General features: G+C 44.1%; 2 protein-coding genes across 52 annotated transcripts in view; one reads left to right on the top strand and one right to left on the bottom strand.

The window, feature by feature from the left end:
• The window catches only part of SETD5 (SET domain containing 5), an 83327-nt gene extending 79345 nt beyond the window's left edge, over positions 1 to 3982 (top strand). For all 50 annotated transcript variants that reach the window (XM_072722229.1, XM_072722247.1, XM_026016968.2 and 47 more), the window contains 3 exons: positions 11 to 144; positions 882 to 970; positions 1345 to 3982. In XM_072722229.1, the coding sequence (XP_072578330.1) occupies positions 11 to 144; positions 882 to 970; positions 1345 to 1953 (832 nt within the window). In that variant the 3' untranslated portion in view covers positions 1954 to 3982. The remainder of the gene's footprint in view (positions 1 to 10; positions 145 to 881; positions 971 to 1344) is intronic.
• Positions 3983 to 21889: 17907 nt separating this feature from the next.
• LHFPL4 (LHFPL tetraspan subfamily member 4) overlaps positions 21890 to 27354 on the bottom strand; it is a 33682-nt gene continuing 28217 nt past the window's right edge. For both annotated transcript variants that reach the window (XM_072722201.1, XM_072722202.1), the window contains exon 4: positions 21890 to 25524. In XM_072722201.1, coding sequence (XP_072578302.1) covers positions 25424 to 25524 — 101 coding nt within the window. In that variant the 3' untranslated portion in view covers positions 21890 to 25423. The remainder of the gene's footprint in view (positions 25525 to 27354) is intronic.

Genomic DNA, 27354 nt, shown 5'->3' with positions numbered 1-27354 from the left:
CCCTTTATAGGATGGTTCCCACATCGGTGGAACGACTCCGAGAAGGAGGGAGTATTCCCAAGGTCCTCCGAAGCAGTGTGAGGGTGGCCCAAAAAGGAGAGCCTTCTCCCACTTGGGAGAGTAATATCACAGAGAAAGACTCAGGTGAGTCCATGGCCTTCTGCTGCCAGCCAGGTTTAGGGACACATGAGCCAGACTCTACACAGTGCTCACCAAATGCTGGGCTGAGGTGAGTCAGTTTTTTATGCAGTTAGGCTCTGCTGAAGGGAAGGTTCCAGGTCAATCCTGTTTCTACTCTTCCGGACTACAGCATTCTTAAGATCTAGCATCCCATGTTCTCTCTCACTCCTACTCTTTCCCCCTCTCCCTTTCTCTCCCTTTTTTCCCCAAGAGATACTTGTCTGTAACTCTTCTCTGCAAAGGCCTGGAAATCCACTTTGATGAAGAATGAAGAGAAAGGAGAAAGGTGTCAGATCAGGCATTTAAAACATCCCCATAATTAACCACGCTTTGCCTTTCTGGCATGCTGCACTCATTGATTCATCCAAAAGAGAGCAGCCTGGGTTGGTGATAGCACTAGTGATTTGTTTTTTGTTGTTGTTTTGTTTTTTTTAAAGATTTTATTTAAAAAAAAATATATATATATATATTTTATTTATTTATTAATAAGAGGTAGAGACACGGGCAGTGGGAGAAGCAGGCTCCTTGCAGGGAGCCTGATGTAGGACTCGATCCCCAGGACTTCAGTATCATGCCCTGGGCCAAAGGCAGGTGCTAAACCACTGAGCCATCCAGGGATCCCCAGCACTGATGATATGAATGAACAATGGCTATTTCTCACTCATTCGAGGAAACCAAGTTGATTTTGTATTATCTTCCAGACCCTACAGATGGAGAAGGCCCAGAGACACTGAGCTCAGCACTCTCTAAAGGAGCAGCCGTTTACAGCCCTTCCAGATACAGCTACCAGGTGAGACGAGAAATTGCTCATCTCTGGGCATAGGAGTATGTTCTGGGTTCCAAATATTTTGTGATCCTGGCCATCCTTTGCAGTTGAGATGCCGTCTTTCATATAGTTTCAGCAGCCTTGGAAATAAGTCGTCATCTGCTCACCTTCAGGTAATAAATCATGCCAGAAAAATAAATAAAGTGATCAGAGACAGCCATTTTACTGTCTTTGGTATCCTAAAAAGAACAAATGGTTAAGAAGATGGAGAAGATGAAGAAGGAGAAGGAGAAGAAGAAGAAGAAGAAAAAGTAGGGTATTTTAAATATTCACAAGCCTAAATGGCTTAAATAGGGACTTTTTCACCTCCTTATGCTTTTCCTCCCGACTCTTTCTAGCTCCTGCAGTGTGATAGTCCACGGACAGAATCACAAAGCCTCCTTCAGCAGAGTTCCTCCCCCTTTAGAGGACATCCCACCCAATCTCCAGGATACAGTTATCGAACTACTGCACTGAGACCTGGAAATCCCCCCTCTCACGGTTCTTCAGAATCCTCCCTCTCTTCTACGTCCTATTCCAGCCCCGCCCACCCTGTATCCACAGACTCGTTGGCCCCATTTACGGGGACACCAGGGTATTATAGCAGCCAGCCACATTCTGGAAACAGCACTGGCAGCAGTCTTCCAAGGAGGAGCTGCCCTTCTAGTGCTGCTAGCCCTACCCCACAGGGCCCCTCAGACTCACCGACCTCAGACTCGGTCTCCCAGTCCAGCACAGGAACTCTGAGTTCCACCTCCTTCCCTCAGAACTCTAGGTCATCATTGCCATCAGACTTACGGACTATCAATCTGCCCAGTGCTGGGCAGTCCGCTGCCTACCAGGCCTCCAGGGTATCTGCGGTTTCCAATTCACAGCACTACCCACACCGTGGGAGTGGGGGTGTGCACCAGTACCGACTCCAGCCGCTGCAAGGGTCAGGAGTCAAGACTCAGACAGGACTTTCCTAGGGCTTCTGGATTTGGGCAAACAGAACTGAATGAGCCCATAGCTGCTTCCTTCCAGCTGCCTCTGGAACCTAGGCCGAGCATATTGCTGGGGAAGAGGGTACAAGGTGCCAGAGGACTGGGTCTGGTCGACAAGAAACAAGACTTGTGGTCGCGACTGGCTCTGGCCTTGGAGAAAGATGTAAATCTTGTCTGAAGCAGAGACTATAAAGAAGTTTCTCCCTGCTGTTAAGGGTACATTGTTGACAAGCAAATGGTGTTCCGGTTAGTAACGGTTCTAAGTGCAATGAGTCGTGTTGAAGCCTCTGTCTCCCGTACTTGCCTGTAGCCTGTAGTCACTTGTGCAGTGGGGACATCTTTTTACACACACACACACCCTCCTCCCCCCCCCCCCAAAAAAAAGTTTTCTTTTCAGAGGAAAAAAGCGGAAAGAGCCAATCTCAAAGCCCCAAGCCATCTGCGTAGTATTAGGGTTTTTATGCACTTAAGAAGAAAGGTAGGTATGTATGTGTTCACCCTGTGACAACCATTCCAAAAGCAGGTATCGGCCAAGATATGTCCACCAAGAATACTCCCTGCCTTTGTGTTAAAATCACCGAGAAATAGGCAGGGATAGCAAAACTTGGAATGTGCTCTGGCTGAGGGGTGCCTGGCTCTCTGAAGAAGAGCTCCTAGTCAACTCTTGATTCAGGAGCAGATGATCATAGTAGATTGTTTGAGCCCCCAGCCGTCTCCCCCGCCCCAAGCTGTCTCACAGCTCAGTAACCCAGAAAAGTAAGTAGGCAAAGAGGAATAAGTGAGATGGGCCAATTGCATTGCTACTTATCAGCTGTTGGCAATAAATTTGATTAGTAAGGATCCCAAGTGTTTTGGGAATTCTTTGAATTTTATTTTTTCTACTCCCAGTTAATCAGGAGTTGAGGATCCCATGAATAGGACCACCTCCATGATTAGGGAGCACGCACTTGTGACTGCAGGGTAAGAGTGGAAAGACATGTTTGTGGAGTGGCACCGACAGGACTGTGATTGTGTGTGGGCATGTCCCACATTTCTTTGGGGGATGCTTATTTGAGAGTGGCCCAGGTAAGAGAGTTATAAAGCCACCCACACACCTAACACTGTTCTGGATGAGAGACTCGAGCAGACTGGCTTCTCCCCATCAGTGCATTGTGCCTGTTGTACACCCCTGGAGGAGCCCTGGAGCCTACCCAGGTGGGGTACACAATCTTTTTAAATTCCATACGGTTGCCAGCTTATTTCTTTCACTTGTTTACTGTAATATCCGGCGTGTTTTTATTTATCTAATTTTGTATTCAGTTATAACCATGGTAGGGGTAGCAAATATATGACAGGTGTAATCCCTGGTGCTGCAGTGGACCTTACTTCTTTTCTTTTGGACAAGATAATACTGTGAGTCTCCCTCCTTCCTTCCAATTTGTTTTCTTCTTTTTTTCCCTAGCCTCTTGCATCCCCTTCTTTTCTACCCTCTCCTACAACTATCATATGCACAGTCTTCTCTCTTTGTGTGTGACTGTTACAAAATTTCACTTTTTCAAAATTGAAATCAGGTGTTTGCTCAAATGAGGGGAGATTTTTTTTTAAATGCTGAGACCTCAGCAGAATACTTTTCTTTTTGTTGTTTCCCCCACAAACCCATCAGTCTGGGAGAGCGTTGGGAGTGGAAATCATGTTGCCTGGGATGCTGGTTTCTTTGTATATTATATAAAACGTATGTAAATGTCTCTCCATTTGGGCTGGGGTTTGCATTCTCCCTTTGGCTTTAACCAGGGGGAGAGGCCAGCGGGCAGGCGGCCCTCACCCTGCCTGGCACGTGCAGAGACCCCAGCCACTCTGTGTGGGCAGGGTGCTGTCAAGACCAGACCTCTGGGGGGGGTGGGGGCGGGGGGTGGGGGGAACTCTTGGAAGGGAAGAAGTATCACTTCTTTCTCAAGTGGAGTGTTTACACCTTGCTGTAACATTTGAACTTTCACAAGAGATGTAATAATTTTGATAATAAAATTCTTAACCATAATAATCAAAGTTGAGAACTTCTTTGTCCAGTTCTGTGACCTTGCCTTGCCGAGTCTTCCTACTGCTGCTACCCTTACCTGAAGAGGCAAGGTGGACCCATGCTTAGGAGAATGTGCTCTTGGTGGAGATTTTTTGCGCATAATGGACCAGGAATAGGTATTGATCTTCCTTCAGCCTTGTATGATTAAAGTTAAGCCAGTATCTAGGCCATTCAGCAAAAGTGAAACAAAACCTTTCAAACTGATTTGAACCAGCTGGAGTTTCTGACCTTGGCCCCATTCATTCAGCAGCTCTTTATTGGCCCTTTTCTTTCCCACCTCAAAATAATACCAGGCATTTGTTTTTGGTGGTGGGTTTATGCTGATGAAATTTGAGGACAGGGATAGGCAAATAAGTAAGGTTTCATGGAGTTTATATTCTAGGGTGGAGTGAGAACTTAAAGCAATCAGTCATTTCAAATAGTCATTACCACATTGCTGTTTCATAACAGATATGTACCTAAGGAGGTGGAGTGACCACTTTAGATTGGTTGATCAGGACAGGTCTCTGAGGAGTTGACATTTAAGCTGAGACCTCAGTGATAAGGAGGCAGTCATGTGTCGATATGAATAAAGATCAATCCTGGGGAATTAGAAGAGCAGGTGCAAAAGCCCAGAGGAGGAATAGACTTGATATAGTGAATGACCAGGACAGAGATAGGGAGTAGCAAATACCCAGGAAGATAGAGGGTCAGATCGTAGAAAGAGGGGTCAGCAAAAATGTTTTCTGTGAAGGGCCAGGTAATAAACATTGAGGCTTTGCAAGCCATATGGTTTCTGTGACAACTATTCAGCTCTGTGTTACAACACAAAAACAGCCACAGGCTGTACTTGCCTGTGCTCCAATTAAATTATAGTCACAGAAACATGTGGAAAGTCTGATTTGGCCTGCAGGCTGTAGTTTGATGGTTCCTGATACAGAGCCTTATGGGTTCAGTTTAAACAATGTGGATTCTAAATACAGTGGGAGGGGTTCCTGGGTGGCTCTATCAGTTAAGCATCTGCCTTGGGCTCAAGTCATGATCCCAGGGTCCTGGGATGGAGCCTGTGGACGGACTTCCTGCTCCGTGGGGAGTCTGCCTCTCCCTCTGCCCCTCCCCCGGTCAAACTCCCTTCCTCTCTTTCCCTCTCAAATAAATGAATAAAATCTAAAAAAAAATAATAATACAGTGGGAAAGTCACTGCAGGTTTTTTTTTTTTTTTTTTTTTTTTTTTAATTTATGATAGTCACAGAGAGAGAGAGAGAGAGAGAGGCAGAGTCACAGGCAGAGGGAGAAGCAGGCTCCATGCACCGGGAGCCCGACGTGGGATTCGATCCCGGGTCTCCAGGATCGCGCCCTGGGCCAAAGGCAGGCGCCAAACCGCTGCGCCACCCAGGGATCCCCCAGGATTTTAAGCACAGAAGTGACATGGTCTAGTTTATGGTTTGTTGGTTGGTTTTTAAAAATCACTGATTGTTAAAAAAAAAAAAAAAAAAATCACTGATTGTTTTGATCCTGACAGAGATGAATAGAAGCCAGGAAACCAGTTGGGAAGCTATAGCAGCTATTTAGGTTAGAAGGCAATACAGTGATGGCTCTACTAAGACGGTAATAAATGGGGATAAGGTAAAGTAGTTGGAAACAGGATACGATTTGCAAGTAAACAATGGATTGGTGTGGCAGTATTTTGCTCTGACATTTGACAGATACTTGCTGAGGGATATGATAGACTGCATTTTGTGAATAAGCACATGATAGATTCAAAGATGGAAAAGATGCTATCTATCCATTTCTTTATGGAGCTTAGAAAGCAACTAGTTGGAGACAGAATAAAAATTATTTCTTTCTTAGAAGACCCTTTTCTAAGTGCCCCCTGGAATACCTAGATAATCTTCCACCAGCCACAGCTGAATTCTGCCTGGAGTCAGTAGGTACCTTGTTAAAAAGTATTTTCATACACAGTGCTTTATTTAGTCTCAGAATTCTGTGATAAAAGCATGCCAAATGCTTTTTAAAGGTACATTTCAAGATGAGAAACTGAGGCCTAGTGCAATGTTTCAGCTGTACTGAAGAACTTCTGATAATAAACCTATCTGATTTTTGCCAAAATTGGAAGGTTCTATTCCTTGTTTACTGAACACCTACTATGTGCCAGGCTGTATGTAAGGTATAAGGAGTATGAAGGTGAGTAAGTCAACTACCTATGTTAGCAGGTACTTCATATTGCTAGGTGCTACACTTTTGATATGGTATAAATACAGGAAGTATGCTACTGCAATGTGTACCATATATATATATATATATGACTTTACAGTTTACCAGGCTTTTCTATTCATGTCATTCTATCTTATTCATGCTTAATGTGTAAGGTAGGTATTAGACCCATTGTACAGGTTTTTGTTTTTGTTTTTAAGATTTTATTTATTTACTCATGAGAGACCCAGAGAGAGAGAGGCAGAGACACAGGCAGAGGGAGAAGCAGGCTCCAACAGAGAGTCCAACATGGGACTCGATCCCAGGCCTCCAGGATCACGCCCTGAGCCAGAAGGCAGACACTTAACCACTGAGCCACCCAGGCGTCTCATTACAGGGGTTTTTAAATGAATTTCAGAGGATACAGCTTATCCAAGATTTCTCTCTTCTGAATGGCAGACGGGAATTGGACAGCTTTGGAAATTTTTCAATTTTCCTAGGAAACAGACAACTAGAGATTCTGTGACTGACTAGAAATTTCACTTAACTAGCTGAAAAAGTATATCATGCCCTTTCCTATGTTAAAAACAGCAACCTGGCCTTTTTGGTATCAGTTTGATGGTGCAGGATTCTGTTTAATAACAGATCACCCTGAAGAAATAAAACCCATGATTGTCCAAATGGAGTAGGCCATTTGCTTTGAAACTATGCTGATTAGCAATTCATCAATCAAAGCTGGGGCAGCCACCATACCTATATACATAAGCTCAGAGAGAAAGGAGTTTGCCAAGATTCTTAATATTCTCTGTGCTAAAGATTGATAAAGAGAACAACTTGGAGAAAAGCAGTTCCTGAAGGAGATAGTGTCCCCTATAACATTTACCTCCTCCTACATTCAAAATTCAACCTGGAAAAGATTCGGAAATAATAATAATGAATATTTCTCAAATTCCCCATAAGAACACACAGAGCAGTCATGATAGCAAAACAAAACCTTGGACAACTTAAAAACATTGGTCCCTGATTGCTTTAGTCGGTGGAGTATGTGACTTCGTCTTGGGGTCATGAAATGAAACCCCACATTAAGCAGAAAGCTTACTTTTAAAAAAAATGTAAACCTTGGTCAACTTACCAAAAAAAAAAAAAAATTAGTAATCCCTGTGAACCCTGAAACAAGGTGGGTAGAAATAAAATGCCAATAGTCACAATACCTGCATGGTATCCCTTTCTGTTTCAGAGGAAGCAGTTATCAGCAGAGTACCCAGGACAAAGGTGCACGCTGAAAAGGAACTCTTTATATGATCTTAATTGAGTAGGCAATCAAAATAGAAGAGATGTTGGGGGTGGGAGGGAGGCACATTAAATGAAGTGTTTGGAATAAGAGGTAAACTAGTATTGATGTATTTCTTTTTCCTCTAGGAACAATATAATGATTGTTAAATAACTTCCCGTCGTCTTTAACTCCTGAAACAGTTGGTCATAAAGTTCTGAGCATATTTGGTGCTAAATTTAAACAGCCCTTGTTTGCACAGTCCACGTTTTAACCTTTACTCATTAGTACTGAAAAACCTTCAAAGTAGAAAGACTCAAATCATGCCTTGTCTTTAAAAGGGCAGAAAAATTAAGTCCTATAAATATGAGTAACAAAAAGAAGATCAAGTCAAATCCCAGTTATAAGAAAGTAAGGAGCAGAATATTCCCCTGCATAATAAAAGCATGCTAAAGACATGTAGATAAACATTTTAAGAAGTGAGAAATAGCTCCAAAAACCAGAAATGGAAGGGAACTTCGTCAGCTTGGTAAGGAACAGCTACACGAATTCTATACCTAACATCATACTTAGTGGTGAAAAACTAGAAGCTTTCCCATTAAAATTGAGAAGGGGGTGTGCTGTTAAAAAATCAGGAATAAGGCAAAGGGGACTTTGTTCACAGATGACATAATTGTCTTGTAGAAAATCTGAAAAAATCAACACAAACTCTAATAAGCCTTTATAGCAAGGTTGCAGAGTACAAGATTAATATACTAATGTCAGTTGCTTTCCTGTGTACCACTAAAATTTCAATTAAAATTAAGTTAAAATACAACAACAGGGCTGCCTGGGTGGCTCAGCAGTCGAGCATCTGCCTTCATCTCAGTTTATATTTCAGGGTCCAGGATTGAGTCCCACATCGGGCTCCCCACAGGGAGCCTGCTTCTCCCTCAGCCTATGTTCTCTGCCTCTCTTTTGTGTAATAAATAAATAAAATCTTTTAAAAAATAAAATAGAGGGATCCCTGGGTGGCGCAGCGGTTTGGCGCCTGCCTTTGGCCCAAGGCACGATCCTGGAGACCCGGGATCGAATCCCACGTCGGGCTCCCGGTGCATGGAGCCTGCTTCTCCCTCTGCCTGTGTCTCTGCCTCTCTCTCTCTCTCTTTGTGTGTGACTATCATAAATAAATAAAAATTTAAAAAAATAAAATAAAATAGAACAACATTTATATTAACACCAATAAAAATTATTTTAAAAGATATAAATCTTAACGAAATATATGCAAGACCTATATGGGGAGAACTACAAAACTGATGAAAGAAATCCAAGGAAAACTAGAGATATCCCATGGTTCTGAACAGAAAGAGTCCATATCAGGATGTCTGATCTTAACTGATACATAGATTCAGAGTCCCAGCAAGTTATTTTGTGGATATCAACAAATGGAGAGGCAAATGACCTCAAATAACCAATACAATACTGAAGAGAAGAACAAAGTCAGAGGACTAACACTACCTGACTTCAAAACTTAAAGCCACAGTAATTAAGACTGTGGTATTGGGATAAGAATAGGCAGATAGATTGATGGAATAGACTGAGAGTACCCGGGAGTGTATCTACACTAATAGAGTCGACTGATATTTGACAAATGAGCGGAGGCAATACAATGAAGAAAAGACAGTCTTTTCAACAAATGTTGGAACAACTGGACATCCACATGCAAAGTAATCTAGACATAGCCCTTATATTCTTCATAAAAGCTAACTCAAAATGATCACAATGTAAAATGAAAACTATTAAATAACTAGGAGAAAAATCTAGAAAACTTTGGGTTTGGCAATGGCTTTTTAGAGACAACCCCAAAGCCTCCATCCATGAAAAAAATAGTTGGTAATCTGGGCTTGATTAAAATTAATTTTTGCTCTGCAAAAGTTATTGTCAAGAGAATGGAAAGACAAATCAGACTGGAAGAAAATATTTGCAAAGGATACATCTGATAAAGGACTGTTGTCCAAAATATACAAAGAACTCTTAAAAGTGAAACAATTAACAACCTAAAGTAATCTACAAATTCAGTGTTATCTTTATCAAAATCCCAGTGGCATTTTTCACAAAAATGAATGATCCTAAAATGTGTATGGAGTCCCAAAGAGCCTGAATAGCCAAAGAAGAAAAAAGCTGACACAGTGGCTTTCTGATTTTAAACTCTACTACGAAACTATAGTAATCAAAACAGCATGGTATTGGCATAAAAACAGTTGCATAGATCAGAACAGAATAGAGAGCCCAGAAATAAATCCACACATAGATCAATTTACAACAGAGGAACCAAAAATATACAATGGGGAAAAGACAGTCTCAATAAACACTGTTGGGAAAACTGGACAATCACATGCAAAAGAATAAAATTGGACCACTGGCTTACACCATACACCATACACAAAAATTAACTCAAAATGGATTAGAGACTTGAACATGTAAGACCTGAAACTATAAAATTAGAAGAAAACAGGGATGGGGGTAATTGGGTGATGGTCATTAAAGAGGACACATGATATCCTGAGCACTGGGTGTTACAACTAATAAATTATTGAACACTACATCTGAAACTAATGATACACTGGATGTTGGCTATGGATTTAATGAAGATTTTTAAAAATGAAAACAAAGGCAAGGAGCTTCTTGACATAGGTCTTGGCAACGATTTTTTTCGGATTTGACAGCAGAAGCAGCAAAGGCAAGAATAAAGTGAGACTACAAACTAAAAAGTTTATGCATAGCAAGGGAAACTATCAACAGGATGAAAAGGCAACCGATAGAATGAGAGGAAATGTATATTGCAAATCATATATCTGATAAGTGGTTGATATCCAAAATACATAAAAACTCCTACAACTCACTAAATCCAATTCAAAAATGGGCAGAGATTGAATAGACATTTTCCAAAGAAGAGAGACCTGTGGCCCTCAGGTATGTGAAAAGGTGCTCAATATCACTAAACCATTGAGTAAGTGCAAATCAGAACCACAATGAAATATCGTCTCACAGTGTTGGAATGGCTATTTAAAACAATAAATAATCAGTGTTGGTGAAGATGTGCAGAAAAAGGAACATTTATACTCTGTTAGTGGGAATGTAAATTGGTGCAGCCATTGTGGGAAACAGTATGGAGATGCCTCAAAAAATTAAAAATAGAAATATATGCTCCACCATTCCACTTCTGGTTATTATCTAAAGGAAATGAAAACACTAACTTAAAGAGATGTGTGCACCAAGTATTCATAGCATTACTTAACAGTAGCCAAGATGTAGAAGCAACCTAAGTCTCCAATCATGGATAGATGGATAAAGAAAGTGTGTGTGTGTGTGTGTGTGTGTGTATTTACACACAGTGGAATATTATTTGACCATAAACAAAGAATGAATCTTGCTATTTGTGACAACACAGATGGAGCTTGAGGGCATTATGCTACATCATATCCGAGAAAGATAAATACCATATAATCTCACAGGTGGAATCTTAAAAAAAAAAAAAAAAAATGAACTCCTGGATATAGAGAATAGCTTGGTGGTTGCCAGGGATGGGAGAGAGGTAAAATGGGTGAAAGTGATCAAAAGATCACATTTGCAGTTACAAAAAAAGACCTAGGGGTGTAATGTACAGCATGGTGACTATAGTTAGTATTGTAGTGTGTATTTGCAAGTTGCTGAAGGAGATGTGTCCTCATCACACAAAAATTTTATAACTGGTGATGGAAGTTAACTAGACAAATGCTAATTTTACAGTGCAGTTGACAGTTGACAACATGAGTTTGAGCTTTGCACATCCACTTCTACATGGATTTTTTTTCAATAAACATTGGGGAAATTTTGGCAATTTTGAATTTGAAAAATTTGCAGACAAACCACATAGGTAGAAATACAAAAAAAATATTGCAAGAATATAGTATATAATACATATAAAATATGTGTTCATTGTTCACGTCTCTAAGGCTGTTAGTAGTTAATTTTTTGGGGAGTCAAAAGTTATACATGGGTTTTGAGCTACACAAGGGTCAGTATGCCTAACCCATGTATTTTCCAAGGGTCAACTATATATACATCTGTTTAATCATGTTGTACACCTGTAACTTATAAGTTACATTTGCTATATCTTAGTTTTTAAAATAAGACTTACGGAGGGCAGCCCGGGTGGCTCAACGGTTTAGCACCGCCTTCAGCCCGGGGGTGTGATCCTGGGGACCTGAGATTGAGTCCCATGTGGGGCTCCCTGCATGGAGCCAGCTTCTCCCTCTGCCTGTGTCTCTGCCTCTCTCTCTCTCTCTGTCTCTCATGAATAAATAAAATCTTTTAAAAAATAAACCTTTTTTTAAAAGATGTATTTATTTGAGAGAGAGAGGGAGAGTTCACACATGAGAGTGGGGAGGGGCACAGGGAGAGGGAGAAAGAGTTCCAAGCAGACTCCCAGCAGAGCTGGACATGAAGCACTATCTCATGACCTGAGATCAGCACCTGAGCCAAAACCAAGAGTCAGACACTTAACTGAGTGCACCACCCAGGAGTCCCTCTATTTTATGTCTGCCAATATAACTATAATTCCCTCAAGATCTGGATCTCACTATGTTTATTCTCTACAAGGCTAGCATACAGGATGCTTTAGTTCTTTGAAAAATTGATAGGAGGGACATGAGAGAAAGAAAAGGAGAGTTAAAGACCTTTTGGATGGGGCACCTGGGTGGCTCAGTAGGTTGAGTGTCTGTCTTCAGCTCAGGTCATGATCTCGGAGTCCTGGGATGGAGCCCTGAGTCAGGCTTCTGGTAGCTTCTTGCTCAGCAGGGAGTCTGCTCTCTCTCCCTCTCTGCCCCACCCCACTACTCATATTCTCTCTCTCTCTCTCTAATCAATCAATCTTATGGGGGAAAAAAACTTGGAAAAATTAACAGATTTTCCTAATTTCCCAGAAGATCCAACAAAACTGAGGATTTTAATAAGGAGTCAATATCCAAAATATAAAGAACTCATACAACTCAATAGCCAGCAAACTATAACATATAAGTGAGATCATATTTGTCTTTGTCTTATTTCACTTAACACATACCTTCAAGTTTCATCTATGTTGTATATGACAATATTTTATTTTTTTTAAGTACAAGGAAAATTTCTACCTAAAGAAACTTACAAAACAAATGGTAGTGAGAAGTAGCAGTGTTTAATTTACTAATAAAAAAATTTAACAAATTAATCAGGCACATTGGTTTTTAAAGGCTCTACATCAAGTATACATACATGTTAAGGTTCATTGGTATTGATACACGGCAGTTGGCATATTGTAGAGCTCTTCAGACAAAGCTTTCTTTGTGGTTATCAGCAGAATGCTTCCCTATCATATCCTTGGCAAAGAAAAGAAATACCTGCTTAAAAAAACGGGCCAAAGAGGGGCACCTGGGTGGCTCAGTCGGTTAAGCGTACAACTCTTGATCTCAACTCAGGTCTTGATCTCAGGGTGGTAAGTTCAAGCCCCACCATGCAAGCATGGAGCCTACTTAAAAAATAAAAATAGGTCAAAGATCTGAATAGACATTTTTTTTTAAGATGTTATTTATTTATTCATGAGAGACACAGAGAGGGAGGCAGAGACATAGAGGAAGAAGCAGGTTCCTCACAGGGAGCCCAATGCAGGATTCCATCTCCGGACCGGAATCATGCCCTGAGCCAAACAAAGGCAAACACTCAACTGCTGAGCCACCCAGGCATCCCTGAATAGACATTTCAAATACAGATGTCAATAAATATGTGAAAAGATGCTCAACAATATATGTCATTAGGGAATTGCAAGTTAAAACAATAATGAGATGTCACTGTGTACCTGTTGGAATGGCCAAAATCCAAAACACTGACACCACCACATGCTAATGAGTATGCAAAGCAACAGGAACCTTCATTTATTGCTGGTGGGAATGCAAAATAATACAACCACTTTTGGAAAGATAGTTTGGCAGTTTCTTACAAAACTAAACATACTCTTTTTTCATTTAAGATTTTATTTATTTACTCATAAGAGACAGACAGAGTGGCAGAGACCTAGGCAGAGGGAGAAGTAGGCTCCCCACAAGGAGCCCAATGCAGGACCCGATCCCAGGACCCCGGGACCACAACCTGAGCCAAAGGCAGACACTCAACCACTGAGCCACCCAGGTGCCCCCAAAACTAAACATACTCTTAACCATATGATCAAGTAGTCACACTTCTTGTTATTTACCCAAAGGAGTTGAAAAGGTCCACACAAAAACCTGCGCATGGATATTTACCGCACTTTATTGATAATTGCCAAAACTTGGAAGCAATCAGATGTCCTTCAGTAGGTGAATGGATTAAAAAACTGATGTATCCATAAAATTGATTGTTATTCAGCACTAAAGAATGACATGATCTATTAGTCTTTCACGGGGAACCTTTAATGCATATTACTAGTGGTGAAAGAAGCTATTCTGAATAAGCTGATAGTGTATGAGGCAAGTTATCTGACATCGTAGAAAATGCAAAACTGTGGGGACAGTAAAAACATTAAAGGTGGTGGGGAGAGAGGAATGAGTGGTTGAACACAGGGTTTTTAGGGTGGTAAAACTATTTTGTATGATATTGCAGTGGTAGATACCTCATTGAGCATTTGTCCAAACCCACAGAATGTATAACACCAAGAGTGAACCCTAATGTAAACTATGGACTTGGGCAATAATGATGGGTCATTGTAGATCTATCAGTTGTAACAAATGTACCATTCCGATGGGGGATGTTCATGACATGAGAGGATATGCATGTGTAGGCGCAGCGAGAATATGGGAATCATTATACCTTCTCAATTTTGCTGTGAGCCTAACACTACTGTTTTAAAAGTATTATTTAAAAAGTGACAATTAGGGGCAGCCTGGTGGCTCAGCGGTTTAGCGCCTGCCTTCAGCCCAGGGTCTGATCCTGGGGACCTGGGATCAGGTCCCACATCTGGCTCCCTGCATGGAGCCTGCTTCTCCCTCTGCCTGTGTCTGTGTGTGTGTATGTGTCTCATGAATAAATAAATAAAATCTTAAAAAAATAAAAAGTGACAATTATAAAAGGCCAAAAAAACATGTATATAATAGGAGTTCCCAAAGACAGATAAGGGAACAGAACAAATGCCTATAATTTAAGAAAACTTTATTGGAATATTTTAAACAACAAATTGGAAGAGCATATTGCATACCAAGAACCCAGAATGACCAAAATCAAGACCTTCTAGTAAAATTGTTGGAGAAAGGGAAAAAATCTTGGATGTCCAGGCTCCCCAGAAAGTTACTTAAATGGAAAGAAAATTTAGCTATATCATTATTTCAGGGTTTTGGAAAGCAACAATTTATGACAAAAGAAAACAAAATATTTAAGAGACTGTGAGCCATGAGTTTCATACCAACTAACTGACTTTCAAGTACATAACAAGAACTTGGGCAATTTTATTTTTGTTAGCCCTTAGGTATCTATTAGGAACTGAGTTCAGACAACCAAACTTTCTTGAGAAACATCAATAGAAAATTTGGAGTGAGTTAATAATATACAGTTAACTATATGTAGAACTAAGAAATATAAAGAGAGCATGTAATGTAAAATGATTTATGTGGGGTGCCTGGCTGCCTCAGTCAGTGGAGCTTGTGACTTTTGATCTCAGGGCTGTGAATTCAAGCCCCATATTTGGTGTAGAGGTTACTTAAAATCTGAAATAGGGCAGCCCGGGTGGTTCAGCGATTTAGCACCACCTTTGGCCCAGGGCATGATCCTTGAGACCTGGGATCGAGACCCACTTCGGGCTCCCTACATGGAGCCTGCTTCTCCCTCTGCCTGTGTCTCTGCCTCAATCTCTCTCTCTCTCTCTCTCTCTCTGTCTCATGAATTAATAAATAAAATCTTAAAAATAATAATAAAATAAAATCTTTGAAATATAATAAAATCGGAATTCCTGGGTGTCTCAGCGGTTGAACGTCTGCCTTTGGCTCAGGATGTGATCCCGGAGTTCTGGGATCGAGTCCCACATCAGGCTCCCTCCATGGAGCCTGCTTCTCCCTCTGCCTAAGTTTCTGTGTCTCTTGTGAATAAATAAATAAAATCTTTAAAAATAATAATAATAAAATTATTTATGTAACTTAGGCAAGATATATATAGTACAACAAAGTAAAACAAGCTAAAAATATATTTTTAGTGATCATACTGGTGGCAGTGTATCTGAGGACTTTAATGTGGGACAAATCAAATGATATCTTTGACAGGATTCTCAGTATAGGGGGGAAAAGAGTTTTAGATGTTAAGCCAAAGCCTTCTATTTATCAGTATTAACTCATGAGGTATTTTATCATGGATGGATGGATGGACGGACACAAATAGATTCCATAGATAGATCATATATACACATATAAGCTTCATGTGTCCCTGTCTTAGCTCTGTCAACAGGAAGGGCTTGGAGATAGAGCTTCTTAGAAAAATGGTTGATTTTGGTCTGAGGAAGGACATATACAAGATTAGTCTAGAACATCCTGTCATACCAGAGAGCAATGACACCATCAAAGATAATTAGGTTTAAAAGATTCACACCAAATTAAAGAGGCTTCTGCTGACCAACACTGGAACATTTTGGGATCCCTGGGTGGCGCAGCGGTTTGGCGCCTGCCTTTGGCCCGGGACGCGATCCTGGAGACCCAGAATCGAATCCCACATCAGGCTCCTGGTGCATGGAGCCTGCTTCTTCCTCCGCCTGCGTCTCTGTCTCTCTCTCTCTCTCTCTGTGACTATCATAAATAAATAAAAGTTTAAAAAAAAAAAAACACTGGAACATTTTAACCATTAATTAGGATAATAAATGTAACAGAAAAAAATACATGTTTAAATCCATAAGTTCATAATAGTACCAAAACATAATTGTTCATCTTAGGAAAATGTTAGGTAACAAGCTCTATTTTTGAAAACTGTTAAAGAAGAAGACCAGCATTTTTCTTGCCTTTCCTATACAAGTTGTACAACTGGCTAACTAGATAGTAAATGTGGGTGTTTCAAGAAGTGTTCCCACAAATAACTGAAGACAGAGTGATAGAATTGGAATATCACTGTTTTGCAACTCCTAATGACAAAAACAATTAGACATCATGTATCTCATGATGAAAAAACCAGGAACTATGAAGTATTAATTAAAATGTGCAACACACACAACTGAATGTAAATAAGCATCTAGATCCAAATACCTATTTGCTGGAAATACAGAGAATAGAGAAATTTGTTCAACTACACCACGGCATGAAGCCAGCAAAATTCCAGCTGTGGAACACCACATAACAAATGGTCCACTTTCTTCAACAAATTACAAGAAGGAACAAAAAGAAGTGAAGTAGGAAAATACACAAAGTCAGGACTGCCTGGGTAGCTCAGGCCATTCAGTGTCTGACTTCAGCTCCGGTCATGATCCAGGGTCCTGGGATGGAGCCCCACACAGCGCTCCCTGCTCAGTGGGGAGCATCTTAAGTTAAAAAAAAAAAAGATGCTCACTCAATTAAAAATAATAATAATAAAAGTTGGGAAGTGATTACCATCAAAGTCACAGTAGTGGTTTCTCTAGGAAAGAAGGGGATAGTGTTGGTAAGTACATGAAAAATCTGGGATGACTAGCAAGAGTCTGTCCCTGTGGTAATGGTTAGTAGGGTATTTTACAATATTTCACCTACCTGACCAGTCTTGTCTCCTGCTTCACCAAGAAAATGGATACCATCAAGCAAGAGTTCACTAAACCTGTACATTTCGTCTAACAAAACAAGAACCAGAATCTTAGCTTCTCTAAACAAGCAAACAACCCTCCACTAACTAGCCTGTGATCATTTGAGCCCAGGGCCTATGTCTAGTACCAGACCAAAACAGGCATTCAGTAAAATGTTTTTCTGAATGAGTAAATGAATTTGAAGAAGACTCCAGTGCACTCAGGTTGGATTCCTGTACCCGCTGTGGCACCTGAGCCTTCCAGCACCTCTAGAGCTGGTGCCAGCAGCTGGGATCACTGAGCCTTTCGCTGTGCCTAGGTGGACTTGAAAGGGGTTTCAGGGCAGCCTGGGTGGCTCAGTGGTTTAGTGCTGCCTTCAGCCCAGGATGTGATCCTGGAGACCCAGGATTGAGTCCCATGTCCGGCTCCCTGCATGGAGCCTGCTTCTTGCTCTGCCTGTGTTTCTGCCTCTCTCTCTGTGTCTCTCATGAATAAATAAAATCTTTTTAAAAATAAAAAAAAAATAAATCCTTATATAAAAAAAGAAAAAGAAAGAAAGAAAGAAAGAAAGAAGAAAAAGAAAAAAGAAAGAAAAGAAAGAAAAAGAAAGAAAGAAAGAAGAAAGAAAGAAAATAGAAAGAAAGAAAGAAAGAAAGAAAGAAAGAAAGAAAGAAAGAAAGAGAAAGAAAGAAGAAAAAGAAAGAAGAAAGAAAGAGAAGAAAAAAGAAAGGGGTTTCAAACCAGAGCTCCATTTGAAGTTCTGAGTCACAAATTCTACCAAACTTCGCACTCTTATTGTGCTTAGTCATTTCCCAAAATGAGAGTTCTCGGTCATCTCTGCTGTTGGTGCTCTTGACCCGTACGATGTAGTTTTTTCTCTGTTCTGTCCTAACCTTTCTGCTCTGCTCTCTGGACACCTCTTTCCTTTGATAGACAAGCCCTTACTGAAATATGGACATAAGGTTCTCTCCTTAGGATACTACCTCCTTTGCAAGCCCCTTTAAGTGGAGACTGCTCTTTCTCACATCCTTTTGACTAAAGATTCTCCCCACAATGTTCCCAAATCAATTGTGTCCCTCATAAAAATTCCTGCTGCACTGGTACACACATCTGATTATTATGCTTGTAGCTTTTCCCATGCAGTCCTGTTTTAGCCTTCCCACCACTCTTTGGTTCTTGGACAACTTTGGCTCATCTGCACCCCAGTTCCTGCCATTATGCTCACCATTTGGGTGGACAACCTATTCCTTGCCTCACATCTCAAAGCCATCTTTATTAGCATATTCAGGTCAAACATCCAGCTTTCTAACCACTGTTTCCTCTTCTTCCAGCTCTGTCACATAAACTTCGCTCCCTTATTTTCTCTATCTGTCCCATTGCTGGCTCTTTTTCTGTAAGCAACCTGGATGTCATGGCAGGAGTGAAACACTTGCAGGACACTCTGCTTACCTGGCACCTACTTATCACTCTACAATCTGCCTTCTCTGTGCCTGCCCGCCTTCCAGTCAATTGATACCTCCACAAACTCATGGTCACACATCAATCTTTTGGTCCTTTGAAAGCTCATGTTAGTAACTGTTCCAAACTTTTGCCACTTCTTGAACACCCTGCTCATTCCCTTCTCTCAGTGGACAGTCTTGTCTCCTGCTTCATCAAGAAAATGGATACCATCAAGCAAGAGTTCCTTAAGCCTTGCACTTCTCTCTACCCCAAAAAAAGGCCTTCTCACCTCTTCTTAGTCATTCTCTTTTTATCTTTATTTCTGTTTTTCTTTTTTTTTTTTTTAAAGATTTTATTCAATCATGAGAGAGAAAGAGAGAGAGAGGCAGAGATACAGGCAGAGGGAGAAGCAGGCTCCATGCAGGGAGCCCGACTTGGGACTCAATCCCGGGTCTCCAGGATCATGACCTGGGCTGAAGGCAGCGCCAAACCACTCTGCCACCCGGGCTGCCCTCTTTATTTCTGTCTTTAAAAAATATTTATTTTAGAGAGAATGGGGGTGGTGGGCAGAGGGAGAGAGAGAATCCAAAGCTGACTCAACGCTAAGTGTAGAGCCTGATGCAGGGCTCGATCCTACAACCCTGAGATCATGACCTGAGCCAAAATCAAGAGTCAGACACCTAACCACTGAGCCACCAACATGCCCCATTATCTCTCCAGCTTTATTATTATTTTTAAGATTTTATCTATTCATAGAAACACAGAGAGAGAATGAGAGGCAGAGACACAGGCAGAGGGAGAAGCAGGCTCCATGCAGAGAGCCCGATGTGGGACTCGATCCAGGATCCCCAGGATCACACCCTGGGCTGCAGGCGGTGCCAAACCGCTGCGCCACCGGGGCTGCCCTCTCTCCAGCTTTAAAACTCTTACTGGCCATCATCTATAAACATTTGCAACTCTTTCATTTAAAGAAAGAGATTCTACATCCTCAAATTCAACAATGGCCTTCTTGCTTCCACATCCAGTGGGCACATTTTTTCAGTCCCTAATTCTGAACTAATTTGCTCCAGCTGACCTTTCTCTTGAATGTTTCCATAACACATTTTCATGTTTTTTTCTCCAAACACAGCTCTGACTCCTCCATTGTCCTCTCCTTTTGGACCTACATTCCTCTGACCTTTACATGTTGCTGTTTTCCAGCATTCACGCCATAGCTCTGTGTTCTTCACACAATACAGTCACCCTGAGCAAACTCATCTGTGGTTCACATTTCGACCATTACCTATATGCTCATGTTTCTGGCCCAGATCTTTCTCTTGAGCTCCCAAATCTATCTAATTCAACTGACTACTGGACAACTCCACCATGATGTCCTACACGCTTTTTTTCCCCTTTTCTATTGATTTTTTAATCTCTACACTCAACATGGAGCTTGAACTCCCAACCTCAATATCAAAAGTTGCACACTCAACCAGTAGCCAGCCAGGCGCCTCCCATTTGCTTCTTAAACTTAACAAGTCTCCAACTGAACTGATTGATCATCTTGTTCCCCTGCTATCCTGACAAATCTTTCTTGTCTCCCAAGCAAAAAACATACACATTCTCCTTGGTGCCACTCTCTTACCCCACAGCCAATCAGCTACCAAGTGTAAATTGTACTTCCTTTTTTTTTTTTTTTTAAGATTTTATTTACTTATTCATGAGAGAGAGAGAGAGGCAGAGACACAAGCAGAGGGAGAAGATTCGAAGCACCGGAGCACAAGCATCGAAGTGGGACTTGATCCCAGGACTGCGGGATCACACCCTGAGTTGAAGGCAAATGCTCAACCGCTAAGCCACCCAGGCGTCCCTCAGTTGTACTTCCTAAATAATGAATTTCTCACCTCTCTCAGACCTATTGCCACCACCTTCAGGCCAGACTAACTCTTTAATTAAAATTGTCCTCCACCTCAGTCCATAACAGTGCAATGAGAGTGATCTTCCTGAAATGCAAATCTAATCGTGCTGCTCTCCTGATAAAATCATCCCATGGCTCCCTATTGCTCTAAACATCCAGATTTCTGTTCACAGCTCCCCAGCTTTTTCATCATCTGACTTTGCCTGTCTTCAGACTAATCTCTGACCCTCCCTGCCCGCACCTTATAGTTCAGCGTTGCTAAACGGCTTTTAGTTCTCTGCATGTACCATTCTGTTTCTTACCCTGCTCTTTCCTTAAGCTGCCTCTCTCATGAATGGCTTTCCTGACCCTTGCCTGCCAACTTCTACACATCCTACAGTAAAACGGTCTTCTGCTCTACCCACCCCACCAAAAGCCAGGTAAGGTGTCCCTACCCAGGGTGCCCACAATACCCTGCACCCGGCACATTTTACATTATTTTTACATGTTCATTTCCTCAGCCAGATTGACCTTTATTTTTTTCAGATTGACCTTTAATACAGGGTCTCTGTTTTTGTTCTTTTAAGGGTTTAGTCTATACCAAGTGCTCAAAACGTATTGAATGAAGACTCATTTCCAAGTGCAGACATGATAATCAATCTAGCTACCATATGGGACACGTTACTATGTGCCAGATGCTGTCAAGCAATCTGCATTCCCTCCTTTGTTTCTTACAATTCCCTGAGATCACTATCATCAATTGCATTTATTTAATGGGGATTTAGAAGTGAAAGGACTTGTCCAGGCCTCACATGCAGAAAAGGGTGGACCCTTGTTTGTTCTAGTTAGAGTCCTAAGTCCAAAGTCAAGCCTGTTCAATTAATCAGCAGTGTGTAGACCGCTCGCTGCCTGTTCCATCTATTCTCTCCCATCTCCTTGGTTTATCTGGGAAGGTTTATCTGAACCTCAAGTTTATCTGGGGTGGCAATGTGCCCCATTGAAAGATTACATTTTAGCTAGGTGTGCAATGTGACCCAGTCCTATAGGATTTCCAGAAGTCTCCATCAAATGCAATGTAGACCAAGTGACTAGAACTCCCCCAGGCATCTTGGGCCATGCAGTGTCCTTGAGACTGGAAGCCAGGGTTGAAATTGGCAGTGCAGAAAGACAGAAGCCTGGATTCCTGATAACGCTGTGGGCCATATCGGTCATGGTCTGGCTACGTCCAGACAATATGAAAGGAAAATAGACTCTTGTTAAGCCAACGTGGTAGCTCTGTTAATATGCAGCCAAACCTGATGCCAATGGTAGACTCTCAACCCTCTCCATCCCCGTGGGGTCAACTCAGAGAAGAAGCAGCCAGCATAGGTGATATAAAGTGTTTCTTTATTTGAACATCATTCCACCTGCACTGAAGCTCAAATCCAGCAGCAGCAGAAGGGGTCAGGACCAAAATAAATGTTACCAAACTGGACAATGAACAGCGAGGACACATTCAGACAGAACTTACTAATGGGGTGTAGACGACACCAAGCTATCCTAACGACACACAGCACAGGCCCCTGAGGTCTGCTGGTCAGAGCTCTGGGAAGGACTGTCCCCCTTGTTCCCTTCTCAGGAAACTCCAGGCCCACCCGAAGGCTAGCCCTGAGCCAGACAGGGACCTGCGTAAGTTTCTTGTGCTGGGAAGGTCCCAGCTTCTCCAAAGAGAGGGTTCCCTTGTCTCAATCACACTGGAAGTTGGAGAAGGCTGATTCCCCTGCTGTGTCCAAGCAGAATCTCAAGGAGGCCAAGGGATTTCCCTGCAGCCTCATCTGGTATCTCTCAGCTTAGCCAGTCCAGGCCTGAAAAGGATTAATCCTACCCATGGTCCTTACCCCCTCAGGAAAACAGTGTTTTCCTTAATGGGTAACTGGTTCCCAAACATGAAAGTTTTCATATCTTAGAGGCCCAGGACTTGACCAACCAGCGCTCTCAACCACCTCTATGTTGTGGCTGCTTCGGCCTCTCCTGAAAGTCCCCAGACGAGAGCAGAAACCACCTGTTAGTGCCAGGCCCTTCTGATCCAGTCACAACTGGACTGCTCAAAGCTCAGCTTCTTTCGAGAACCAAGAGTCCTAGAGGCCATGCTGAGGTGGGAACAGGTGATCTCTGCATCTGTCTCCTCCCAAAGGCAAAAGCCAAATTGCCGGGGTTGGCTAAGGCAAACCACAAACCTCACCTTGTCCACGACGACGGCTTCCTTGCCCCCAGAGAGCCATCTGAGTCACAAGGTGGTGGCACATCAGCCTCACGTGGGGCCCCTACCTGAAACATCTGTTTCTGGCTCTGCTCCCGCCTCTGCTGAAGCTTCAGGACAGGGCTATGGTTTGGTGCTCGCTCCAGCCTCCCTTCCTCCCCGGTGTTCTCCCGGCAGGCACTCCTTCAGCCGGCCCAACCCGGCTCTTCTAACCACACTCCCGGGTTCACCTCGGAGCTGGCCCTTCCTTGGCAAAGGCAACAACTGGCTGGTGCATGGCGATGGGTGGAGGCACTCAGGACCCCCTCAAAGGGGTTAACCTCCCTCTTCCCTCCCACTAACCCGCACTCTAGTGGCACCCCTACCCCAAAGGGGTGGGCGGTGGCCTGGGCCTCTGAGGGGCGGCTCTGACCTCCCCCCAGCACAGGGCTCTGGTGCCACCCACCCCTGCAGCAGGGCATCCATCCCTCAGTGTCCTGCTCCTCTGCCCAATGCATCTCCCCTGCACCCCAGTCTGCCATCCCACAACTCACCCTTACATTTGCCTCCCTTCCCTGTCCCTATTCCTTTCATCTTCCCAGCCACCTTCCTCTCCCACCCCAGGCTCTCTGCATCACGGTCCCCTCTCCTCTCCTCTCTGCCTTTCTCCACCCTCTTCCCTCTCCACTCATTCTCACTCTCTCCACCTCAGGCTTCTCCCCCTTCCCAACCACTGGCTCCTTCCCACCCCCCACCACCCCTGCCCCCCTACAGCCTCCCGACACTGGGCTTTGGTTTGGATCTTTGAGGAACTCACTTCTGTCCCCTGCCTCCAAAGAGGCTCCCCCGACCCTCCCATTCAGCACAGCCCAGCCCTGCAGGTAGAGCCCTGGGGAGGCGAGGGGAGCACTGGGCTGGGGCCAGAGCACCAGGGGAAAGGTGTTTGCTCAAGAGAAGGGAGGGTGAGGAGGACTTAGTGAGTTCCAGGTTTCAGGAATCCTACCAGGACCCAGCATCTGATTCCAGTTAGGGTCCGGATGGGGGTCTCACGCAGAGGATTTCTAGGGTCTGTCTTGGAAACCCTCTCAGGTCCAAGTCCTATGGAAATGAACATAAGATTGGCAAATACATGGCACTCGCTGCTTTTCTCCCCTCCTTTGGCTGAGACCTACATAGGAAATGATGACAACAAGCTTCCCCATTGGACCTGTAGAGGCCTCACGCTCCTGCTACACAGTGGATCACCACTTCCCCCCGGTACTCGAAGACACAAGCAGGCACACTAGATGAAGCCAACATGCCGCCTGAACCGGGGGCTGGAAGGGGCTGTCCACACCCCAGGCCAGATGGCTCTACCACCAGGTCCACCAGGCAGTGAGGGGAGTTCAGAAACACCTGGAGTCTCCTCCATTTGCTCCCGGCCAAGGGGGAAGGAGATGCCCCCACAGTGGAAGGGGAGGGAGAAAGAAGACTCCTCTTCTGCTCTCCACCACACACACACACACACACACACACACACACTCACACTCACACACACACACACACACAAACACACACACACACTCATGCCTCAGCTCCAAGCACTGCCCATTGGGCTGCAGACCCTGGGCATAACGCAAGGCGAGAGGTGGGCAAGGAGGAGGAAGTGGAGGTGGGGATAGGGTTACAAGGCCTGGGGATGGGGGACAGGGGGTACCCTGTTCAGAGGTGACCTGCAAGTTCAAGTTATGCAGAAAAAGTATCAAAGAGGCAAGACAGTTTCTGCCCTTGGCAGATGCCCGGATTGGGGGCATGAGAAGGGGCAGAGGGGTGATGCATCCCCTAATTCCCCACTCTTAGGCCCCCCTCCCAAACCCCCAGCCCTGACAACAGGGCCAAGAAGTCTGTGCTGTACAAAACAGGCCAGGGTCAAGGGTCCAGTCACTGGTGAGACATCCCAGCAGGGAGAAGGCCAGGCCAGCCCCGGGTTGAGTCCCTTCCAGCCCCAGCTGCCATGGTCAGATGCCACCGAGACAGGAGTCAGAGCGCCTCCTCCCACTGCCTCCAGAGCCTGTCTGTCCTCAGACTCTGGGCTGCCCAGGGCCCCCGTCAGCAGCTGAAAGGGACGCGCTGTGCTTTCCCCCTCAGTGCAGCTCAGACTCCTTTGGGAGAGGTGAAAACAGGCTGGCGCGGGCAGCAGAGAGGCCCCAAGGAGGCTGGTGGCGCCTGGAGCTCTGTGATGATGTGATGGAACCATCATAGGGGGGGAGGGGGATAGTAAAGAGTCCGGACCACCCTGGGCCAGTGTCTTGAATAAGTTTCTGCAGGAGGCAGGGACCAGAGGAGGCAAGGATGCAGCCAGGCAGGAGCCCTCCAGACTGCCAGGGCCTGGGGAACAGAAACCACAGCGCCTCTTCCCCTGGAGACTCTGCAGGGGCCCCAGGCCGGGCTAGGGAGGAAGGGAGAAGCCCAAGGGCCCAGGGCTCCAGCTCCCTTAGGTCAGTTGAGGGAGGAGCAGTATCAGGCCCTCCCCCACGCTGCATCCCAGCCCCAACCTCTTCAAAGCCTGGAGCTACAGGCAGGTAGCAGGTGAGAAGTCAGTCCTGGATGGGGTCTTCCCTCGGAGCTTGAATGAAGGGATGAGAGGGCAGGCAACGGGACAAGCTGAGGACAGGTCAAGTCCTGGGTTGTGATCTTGGCCCTCAGGGTCCCTGTGAGTGAGCGACAGGACAGGGGAGGACTCCCCATCCGGAGACATCACCCCCTGGCCGCAACACGGAGCTTACTGTAGAGCCCACAAAATCTACGAGAGAGAGAGAGAGAGAGAGAGAGAGAGAATTGGAGAAAGTCAGAGACTACCAGGGCATTGGGGCTCCCCTCGGCCACTCCTCAGGGCTGAGCTGGGCAGGGGAGTGAGCTGCGCAGACTCAGAAATCCAGCCAGGCCTCTGGTGATTTGGATGGTCCTGAGTAGGCCATTTGAACCTTCTGAGCCTCAATTTCCTCAACTGTACAACGGGCATAAGAGCCTACTTCATAAGGTGATTCTGAGGTGTGAAAAAGTCATAAATCATTGCAGCTAAGGACTTTCCATAATGTTTAGTGTATAGTAAATCCTGGAAATGATGGCAAGTTATTTTAGTGTTTACTTTTGTCCTGGAGGTCTGCTCAGAACTGAATTGTAAGGCTCTCACCTTGAGTTTCCAGTGAGGGATGGAGAACCTCCCAACCCCCGACACTGAAGGAAGACAAACTGGGTCTCCTTCACATGACTTTAAACACTGAGCTTGGGCACTTTGCAGAGAGAGGAGAGGACGCTGGGTGCACCCACCTCACACCAGTTACATTCCCAAACCCCTTCTTCACAAGGCCACATGGCTCTTAGTCATGCACTTCCAGAAGCTGCCACCAGAGGGCAGGCCCTGACCTCACAGCAACACCACAGAAGCCATGTGGTGGTCAGGGTCTCCGGGGGACAGACAGGAGCCTCAGAGAAAGACAGGTGAGCAGCCCTAAAGGCTCCCCCTCGGCCACTAAAAAAGGGCCCTAAAATAGGAAGCAGGGCAGCAGCATGGAAGAGCCTGGCCTTCCAACTTGGGACCTGGGTTCAAATCCTGACTGCACTGCTTCAGTGACCTTTGAGTGAGTTACTGGACCTCCACAGACCTCACCTCTCTTATTTGTAAAATGATGGTCATGATGCCTGCCTGGGGGGGTGTCTTGAGGAGTGACAGCTTCTACTGAGTATTCACCAAGTGCCCCTAAATAGACACAGTCTTTCTTCCTCGTTGGACAGGCCTGCAAGGTGGTACCGTTTCCATCACCCTCATTTGAGGAAGGACAGAAAAGTAAGGCTCCCGAAGATGAAGTCCTCAACTTGCTTCCAGCACAGTCTGCCTTCAGTCCAAGGGCTCCACCACAATACTAAATCACCTCCTGCCAGATGAGATAAAAACCCTCACTGCCATTAGCCCCATTTTATAGATGAGACTCCAAGAGAGGAATGCAATTAATGGAAAGTGCTAAATATAGACCTAGCACATGCAAATAGCTCGAGGCAGGGTGTAACTATGAAAACCACTACTCCTATTGCTCACGGCAGGGAACGCATACCCAGGCAGACGGGTGTCTGTCCACCGAAGTCGGGCTAGGCCTCCCCTTGCTCTGGGGGCAGGGCGGGCCCCTGACTCAGAAGACCAACCCTCCTTTGGAGAGCGATCTGGCACTATCGTTATAATACTACGTGTGCAATTCCATTTCTGGAAACACACCAAGAAAGCACTGTGTAAAAGAAGGCATAGACAAAGATGTCCAGTGTAGCATTGTCGGTGATAGTAAAATCCTAGAAACCTCCCTTAGAGTCCCTAAAAGGAAAATAGTTAAATAGTTACAGTTCCTCCATCTGACGTAATGCTAAGCACTAGATAAAAAGGGTTCTCCATAAAAGGATAAAGAAAGATCTTTAAGACATGTTTTAGGGTTGGGTACAAAAAGCAACCTTACAAGGGATTTGTTTAGGATGATGCCTACTCTGTGTTATATTAGCATATGACGCTTACTGTATATTTTATAAAAGGACATATAATGTATGTACATGTATAGATGAACATCTGATAAGTTAGCCCACAGTCTCT

This window comes from Vulpes vulpes, chromosome 9 (assembly GCF_048418805.1).
Source record: "Vulpes vulpes isolate BD-2025 chromosome 9, VulVul3, whole genome shotgun sequence".
NCBI lineage: Eukaryota > Metazoa > Chordata > Mammalia > Carnivora > Canidae > Vulpes > Vulpes vulpes.
This window is presented reverse-complemented; position numbering and strand designations above follow the sequence as displayed.